This window comes from Eumetopias jubatus, unplaced genomic scaffold (assembly GCF_037043125.1).
Source record: "Eumetopias jubatus isolate StellerSeaLion01/CBP00866 unplaced genomic scaffold, mEumJub1_p1.0 scaffold_3, whole genome shotgun sequence".
Classification (NCBI taxonomy): domain Eukaryota; kingdom Metazoa; phylum Chordata; class Mammalia; order Carnivora; family Otariidae; genus Eumetopias; species Eumetopias jubatus.
In genome coordinates, this window is record NW_028274809.1 from 38,102,942 (window position 1) to 38,111,911 (window position 8,970).

The following is an 8,970-nucleotide window of genomic DNA, read 5'->3' on the forward strand; positions in this document are numbered from 1 at the left end:
AAGCTGTAATCATCAAGACAGTATGGTACTGGCACAAAAACAGACACACAGATTAATGGAACAGAACGGAGAAGCTAGAAATGGACCCTCAACTCTATGGTCAACTAATCTTCCATAAAGCAGGAAAAAATATCCAATGGAAAAAAGACAGTCTCTTCAACAAATGGTGTTGGGAAAATTGGACATGCAGAAGAATGAAACTGGACCATTTCCTTACACCACACACAAAGACTCAAAATGGATGAAAGACTTAAATGTGAGATAGGAATCCATCAAAATCCTAGAGGAGAACACAGGCAGCAATGTCTATGACCAGCAACTTCTTGCTAGATACATCTCCAAAGGCAAGGGAAACAAAGGCAAAAATGAACTATTGGGACTTCATCAAGATAAAAAGCTTCTCCCCAGCAACGGAAACAGTCGATAAAACCAAAAGGCAACCAACAGAATGGGAGAAGATATTTGCAAATGACATATCAGATAAAGGGCTAGTATCTAAAATCTATAAAGAACTTATCAAACTCAACATCCAAAGAACAAATAATCCACTCAAGAAACGGGCAGATGACATGAACAGACATTTGTCCAAAGAAGATACCCAAATGGCCAACTGAAAAAAATACAAATCAAAACCACAATGAGATACCACCTCTCACCAGTCAGAATGGCTAAAATGAACAACTCAGGAAACAAATGTTGGTGAGGATGCCGAGGAAGGGTTGGTGGGAACGCAAACTGGTGCAGCCGCTCGAAAAACAATATGGAGTTTCCTCAAAAAGTTGAAAATAGAGCTACCCTACAACCCAGCAATTGCACTACTGGGTATTTACCCCAAAGATACAAATGTAGTGTACTGAAGGGGCACCTGCACCCCAATGTTTATAGCAGCAATGCCCACAATAGCTAAACTGTAGAAAAAGCCCAGATGTCCATTGACAGATGATTAGATAAAGAAGATATGTTGTATATATACAATGGATACCACTCAGTCATCTAAAAAATGAAATCTTACCATTTACAATGATGTGGATGGAGCTAGAGGGTATTATGCTAAGCGAAATAAGCCAATCAGAGAAAGAAATATTAGATGATTTCACTGATATGTGGAATGTAAGAAACAAAAGAGAGGATCATAGGGGAAGGAAGGGAAAAATAAAACAAGTCGAAATCAGAGAGGAAGACAAACCATTAGAGACTCTTAATCATAGGAAACAAGCTGAGCGTTGCTGGAGGGAAGGGGTGTGGAGGAATGGGGTAACTGGGTGATGGGCATTAAGGAGGGCACATGATGTAATGAACACTGGTTATTATATAAGACTGATGAATCACTGAACTCTACCTCTGAAACTAATAATACATTATATGTAAATTAATTGAATTTAAAAAAACAGTAAATCTTGCTTAAAAAAAAGAAAAAGGACTGTCCTTGCATAATGAAATTCTCATGAAGTAAGGCTATGCAGGATTAAAGCAGTGGGCTTTCTATCTTATTCCTTTTATCTATTCTTATTTTTCTTTCCTTTGGAGGGAGGCCTCTAAATGAATTCAAGGATGTGACATTCAGTAGGATAAGAGGGTCCAACCAGAATTTTGTCTCCATCTACTAAATGTTCTCAATTTTTTCTTCCAAGATCTTTTCTTTAAGATATTTGGAATTCAAAAAAGAATCCCAAGATCTTTTTTGTTTCTTTTGAAGACTCAAAACTAATCAAAAATTTTTATTACCTAAAAGTCTCTATTTCATTTAAATTCTTCAGCCCATTTCCCTTTGATAATTATTTAAAAGAAACAAAGGTCATTTAAAAGTATTTAGTTTCAGGGAGCCTGGGTGGCTCAGTCGTTAAGCGTCTGCCTTCAGCTCAGTTCGTGATCCCGGAGTCCTGGGATCGAGCCCGGTATCAGGCTCCCTGCTCAGCTGGGAGCCTGCTTCTCCCTCTCCCACTCCCCCTGCTTGTGTTCCCTCTCTCGCTGTGTCTCTCTCTGTCAAAATAAATAAACAAAATCCTTTTAAAAAAGGTATTTAGTTTCAACTAACTCAGAGTAGAGTTTCCATTCAGTGTTGTTTCTAGGAGTAGAAAACAGAACATGAAAGGATTCCTGGGGATGGGGTGCATGTGTGTGCACACACGCATGAGTGCTCACATGTGCTCGGACCCCCACACGCACGTGCACACAGCATCTGCCACACTCTCCAAGCCTCCACATCCTCATCTATAAAATATGGACAATGTTAGTACTTACCACAGGGTTGTGAGGGGGATTCAGTTAGAATACATGTAGAGGTCTTAGCACAGTGCCTGGTCATATGAAATGTTGCTTTTGTTTTTGATAGGAACGTTTTTCTTTCAATACTAGATGATTAAACACTACAATAACTCTATGGAGAAATTGAAGAAGAATCTAGAAATTCCTAATGACCCTCCATTTTCTCCAGCTAAAAATTACCTTCAGCTAGTATGCAACAATGTAGTATATTAGTTTTTGATTATCCAAAAAACATATATATGTATATATATACATATATATATGAAATATGGCAAAATATTAACAAGTTTAGAATTAGGTAATGAGTATATGGTGTTTGTTGTACTATCCTTTAAACTTTCTGTCTACTTGAAATTTTTCATAATTAGAAAGTTGGGGGGGGTGCCTGGGTGGCTCAGTTGTTAAGTGTCTGCCTTCGGCTCAGGTCATGACCCCAGGGTCCTGGGATCAAGCCCCACATCGGGCTCCCTGCTGGGCGGGAGGCCTGCTTCTCCCTCTCCCACTCCCCCTGCTTGTGTTCCCTCTCTTGCTGTCTCTCTCTCTCTGTGTCAAAATAAATAAATAAAAATCTTTTTAAAAATAAATAAATAAATGAAAAGAAAGTTGGGGAAAATTAAGCTAAAAAGCATTAGTCATCAACAACTTTTTTATTAGTTATTAATTAGTAACTAATTAATTACTAAAATGCTATACCAAAAAGGCCCGTAAGGAATGATTTAAATACAACAGAAGGGTCTCTCTCTCATAATAGTCTAAAGATGGGCAGGGCCCTCTAGGGTAGGGCAAGGCTCTGCTTCATGACTGGTTACCTCTGCTGCCCTCAACCTTTGGCTTCTGCCTCTGGACCCAGGGCTGTTGTCACAGTTGTTGCTATGTCCAGCCAGCAAGAAGCAGGAAAGAGGAGTTCAAGGCATGCTTCGAAGGCAGTGACCCCTAAGCCACATATTTCTTCTCTCATCCCATTGACCTGAACTTATTTATGCCACTACAAGTGTCTGCAAGGGAGGCTGGGATATGCCACCTGGGCAACCATGTGCTAGTGCCACAGTGAAATAGCACATGGCCAGCTAAAAGTTGCAAGGCATTGGCAAGGAGGAGTTCTGTTATTGAAAAAAAGATGGAGAGAATAGGGAGACAGGAGTTTAATGTTAATGGTTCCAATTTTAAATTGTTTTTCTTCTTTAGAGCAGTTTTACGTTCAAATAATATTCTTGTCTTTATATCTCAAAATGAATGATTTCAGGAGGTAAAGTCTTCTCGGGCACATCTGTTGAACCATTTCTCTAACACAAACCAAGAAGTGAAGAGGCAGCAGCCAGAAAAATATTCTAAATTAGATCTTTTCCAAAGTAGCTGTAATAAAATCATACGAACATTAAGAAATATTTAATGTACACATTAACTTCTTTACCTTACAGTGAGACAATTATTAAACTTTGTTCTTACTTTTTCAGTCATTTGAAGTTGATTTGAAACTATTTGAAAATCATAAAGGTCATTCTTTACTCATTAACTGTTAGTATCCTTGACTGAAGTCCATGTGAAATCCAATCAGGTGCTAGTGTAAGCAGAGGATGTCGTATCTCAAAGAGCATTAAGTAAAAATCAAGATAAAAGCATTTTGCTTTTATATTTAATGAGGTTCTTCATCTAGAGAATGCTTTCCACTCAAAGCAAATGGGCTTTTTCCTGGTGTGAGCAGAAGAGGAAGAGCGGTCCCTGCTGTCACAGGGCAAAGTTCAGGCTGGAGATCAGCTCTCTTCTGGGCCACCCATGCTCTTACCTATTGATGTCCCTCCCTGGAAGTGTAAGGGACAGAAACCCTGCTCAGATAGCCTATGTATGTAAGGGAATTTATTGGCTTCTAGGTGGGAAGGATACTGGCATAGCTTTTAACATCAAAAAAGAGCTACAAGAACCCTCAGGTACTGACACAGGAGATTCAACGTTGCCAGGATGTTCTCTTTCATCTGTTTGTTTCAGCTTCTATGTGCATATGTGCAGAGGGCTTCTAATAAGGTGAGTGTGGCCACCTCATCAAAAAGAGCTTCTTAGGGGGGCACCTGGGTGGCTCAGTCATTAAGCATCTGCCTTCAGCTCAGGTCATGATCCCAGGGTCCTGGGATCAAGCCCCGCATCAGGCTCCCCACTCCACGGAGGGCCTGCTTCTCCCTTTCCCACTTCCCCCTGCTTGTGTTCCTGCTCTCACTATCTCTCTCTCTGTCAAACAAATAAATAAAATCTTTTTAAAAAAATTTTTTTAAAAGAGCTTCTTAGAGTGCCTGGGTGGCTCAGTCAAGCATCCAACTCTTGATTTCGGCTCAGGTCATGATTTCAGGGTTCTGAAATTGAGCTCCGCACTGATCTCAGTGCTTAAGATTCTCTCTCTCGGGTCACCTGGGTGGCTCAGTTGGTTAAGCGTCTGCCTTCAGCTCAGGTCATGATCTCAGGGTCCTGGGATCGAGTCCCATGTCAGGCTCCCTGCTCAACAGGGAGTCTGCTTCTTCCTTGGCCTCTCCACCCTGCTTGTGCTCAAATAAATAAATAAAATCTTAAGAAAAAAAAAAAAGATTCTCTCCCTCTCCCTCTGCCCTCCCCCACCCTCCTCTCTAAAAAAAGAAAGAGCTTCTTTATCCTACAGTCCATCTAGCAATCCCAGGGAAGGACCCTGACTGGATCTGATTGGGCCATGTGCCCACACAGCAGCAGGGAAGAAGGTGGATAGGAAAGCTGGCTAGCAAGGTGGTTGTCCACTACACCCTTTTCCTTCCCAGACTTGAATGATTTTGACAACCCCAAGCTGGGACGACCCAGGAACAAGTTCTGTGAGTAAGCAGGGGTGGGGTGTCTCCACATATTTCAAAATCTCTAACTAACTCTTCCAAGTGGTACTAGAACTACACTTCTGCTTGCGGTAGCTTCCTGATCCTCCTGCAAACCTGAGACACACAAGGAAGACAAGTCCTGAATGTTGCATTCCAAGTTTTTACTGCTTTATAAACTATATTTTTTTAGCTCTTCTTCTACTCTGTCCATCGTAACACTTTCCATGACAACACCATGTCTTATGATTGCTCATGTAATTCTGGCTTCATTCTTTCCTTTTTGTTTTTAAGACACTGACAGTGAAAAATGGAAGCCAGAATGGTAGGATTCCCTAAAAATTCAACTGACTTGTCACTGAGGCTCATGTATTTGAAATGGGTCACCCATTTTTATCAAATATTGAGAATGATTCTCAAAAGTTAATAGATTTTATCAAGAATGGTATTAGATCTGCATCCAGATCTTGGTATAATTTCCTCCAATTTTATAGTGAAAATATCAGAAAAAAATGAGAAGCTATATGAATAACTGGGCCATGTATCATGGAAAATTTCTCCCTATTGACATAGAGAAATATTCAAAATAGAGTGCTAAGTAGAAAAGTGAGTTGTACACATCTATGTGTGCATATGCAAATACATATTTAGAGAAAGAAACACAGTAAAACATGCCAAATTTTAACAGCAGTATCTCTACAAGATAGGATTGTGGGTGGGTTTTGCTTTTTTATCTTTGCCAGATTTTCTACACTGAACGTGTATTATTTTTGTAACTGAAGGAAAATTGTATTTGGGAAACACACAAATCTTTGACCTTAAATCTACTCATATTTTTGCAGCTGTGGGTAATATAGTGTGCAAAGAATGAGATAAGATACTTGGGATCCAGTTTGAGACCAGCTGTTCCCTGACCTTGCATAAATCCTGTCTTCCTTCTGGGCCTGGGTCCTACCTCTGTTGGATGAGGGTTTATAGTAGATGATCTCTCAGGACTGGTCAGGCTTCAGACTCCTACATTCTAAGTTATGAGAACATTGCAATTTGATCTGTTGGAAAAACTATTAGTTAAAGTGGAGAGTAGAGTGGGGGAGGCAATAGCATTGCTGAAGATGTATTAAGAGTCATATGGTAAAAAAGAAAATAAAAGTGTTTGTTCGGAAATCTTTTTTAGACTTACCTACGATGCTAGGTATTCTGTCATCTTCTAATATTTGAAATTTACATTTGGTGGCTGCTCACTTATTAAAACTTATCTAAAAGTAAATTACTATGAATATCATATCATTCTGAATAACATCCATATTTTATTAAGAAAATTCTCATTGAGTATATGAGAGTTGGCCTCTATTGGCTGGCATACAATAAGGAATTTATTACAATATTTACATTTGGCCCTGTTGCTGGTGAGGAAGGAAAGGTCTGGGCAGCCAAGTGCTCCCAAGCATCCCTGCCTTCCTATTTCTCTCAGTCAACATTGAGAGGTCATCCAAGAGTAAATGCATTCTTTATGCATGTGGGAAAGGGAGCCAGCAGAAAGGAGCCCAGCCTGGCAGTACCCACCAGCCCTTCCTGCAGCCACAAGGCCATATCCTCACTGACCAGGGTCCCAGTGCCAGAAAAAGTATGCCATTCTCAAATCCAGCACCCAAAGAATAAAGCTGTCAGGTTCCACTGCTTGTATTAAATTCAATACTTCTGGTGAGTGAGAATCAAAAAGAAAAGGATTTGAGGGGCACCTGGGTGGCTCAGATGGTTGAGTGCCTTCGGCTCAGGTCATGATCTCCAGGTCCTGGGATCAAGTCCCATGGCTAGCTCCCAGCTCAGCGGGGAGCCTGCTTCTCCTTCTCCCTCTGCCTCTCTCCCTGCTCATGCTCTCTCTCTCCCTCTCTGTATCTCTGTGTCTCAAGTGAATAAATAAAATCTTAAAAAAAAAAAAAGGATTTGAGATCTGATATTTGCATTTGGTGAATACAAAGGGGCCAATGGAAATGTCACCACCACAGCTATGTCTGATTTGGGACCACAAAGGCTCTTGTTGAGGCAGGACCCACTTGTTCGCTTAAACTTGCCCAAGGACTCTAGTAACTCAGCCAAAAAGAAAGAACTGCCAACACATGCCTTTCTATGCAACATGCTGAGGGCTGCTTCTTCCTATACAAGCAACGTCATAAACGGTGGTTAGATTCCATGGTAGCATATTAAATCTAATTTAATAAAGTTTTTGTTTCCTTAGTATATTTGCCATGAAAACCAGTAGAAAATACTTTTTTATTTTATACACTACCAATTCAACAAACCTATGGGTTAACAAACTTTTATCAGACCAGCCTGGGCATCTGACTTTTACATTTTTTTTTCTAAGTTTTATTATTGTAGCTCTTGCATTTAGGAAAATATAATCCTAGTTCCTAACTAACAATATAAATGAACTTCCAAGAAATAAACTCTCTATAAATTGGGAAATTACTGTGCTTTTTTATCTTTTTAAATTTTATCTTTATCTTTGTTTATCCTTGTTCAGATTTTTGTACCTAAGAGTATGTGATCATATTCTAATGTCACATTATCAGTATTAAAGATACTTGTAGGGAAATCTCATCAGGAATCTGAACATCTGCCTGTTGAGTTGCTACAATTTACTCCCTGAGATTTCCTTGTATTGACTTATATGCCTTATTTTGACTTGTTACCTTGGCAAAGACCATGTCCTCTTCACTTTGAGCTGCACCAAGGACATTGTCAGCCCTCAGTAAATATTTCACAGCAAAAACACCCACAGTTTATCAAACAGTCTGCAGAACGAGCTGTTCCAGTTTGCTGAGCATTCCCACTGGGTCAGGCAGCCGCGGTTTGTAGCAGAACAAGGAGAGTGGCCTGCCTGACCCAGGAGGACCCTCCAGGCATTCCCTCAGTATAAACACAGTCAGAATTGTGACTCCTCTGTGCAGTCTACTTCTACTTGAAATGGGTGTGAGGTGGCCAGTGAAGCACGTTTTCTGCTGTCTGGATCCCAACTAACACCAAGAAGAAAAATGGAACCTTTTTAATGTATTTCTACTCTACTTTGTTCCCCAAAGTATGATCTCAACAGGTTTCTCTCCCCAGAGATATCACTGAGGGCCCAGACATGTACACAACCAACTTATCAGTGAGGAGAAGGATGTGCCAAGAAGCTACTAAGAGTTGTGAAACGGAGAGGAGCTCATTCTTACGGGGGCGGGGGCGGGGGGAATATGAAGGGTGGCTCTGAGCTGGTCCTTGAAGGCTTTTAGGATTTTGAAGAGAAGCAGGGAAAGGACATTTCGGGCCGAGTACAGTCTGTGCTAGATCCGAAGGACAGGAAAGCACCCATCTTTTTAACTCCTGGTTGCCAATCTCTTGTGTTTCAGAGGAAAGCAAGCCGGCATATAAGAGGTGAGGACCGGACCAAAGTCACCAGCAGGAGCATTGGATTGGACACGGCCACATCACCACCAGCAGAGAGCAGAAACCCGCCTGAGGAGGGCCTCCTCTCTCCTTCGAGAGAGTGCTGGACGAAGGAGAGGAGGCCACCACAGTACAGCGGCTTCTCTGGGTTCAGCAGCAGCGACAGTGTCCTACAGGAATTAGATGACGGACAGTTTGACCAGGAAGACGGAGTGACTCAAGTCACTTGTATGTGAGCAACGAAGTCAAGCAACAGAAGGCCCTGTAAATAATTAAAATAATTGCCAACTGACTTTATTGTATTACTTTATCTGCATTTACGTAATATTTTGAATTTTTCCAGAGTCTGGCTTTCCTCTAATCTGTATAAACTTGGGCTCAACCTCCTGGACAAGGAAGAATAACCAACATATTTGTAAATTTAGAATCATGTTTACACTTCTCTCAACTAAAA

The 8,970-nt window shown here is 40.7% G+C and overlaps 1 protein-coding gene across 2 annotated transcripts in view; it reads left to right on the forward strand.

Moving 5' to 3' along the window:
- RFTN2 (raftlin family member 2) overlaps nt 1–8,752 on the forward strand; it is a 66,678-nt gene extending 57,926 nt beyond the window's left edge. For both annotated transcript variants that reach the window (XM_088022076.1, XM_028125371.2), the window contains exon 10: nt 8,480–8,752. In XM_088022076.1, the coding sequence (XP_087878202.1) occupies nt 8,480–8,752 (273 nt within the window). The remainder of the gene's footprint in view (nt 1–8,479) is intronic.
- Nucleotides 8,753–8,970: the final 218 nt, after the last annotated feature.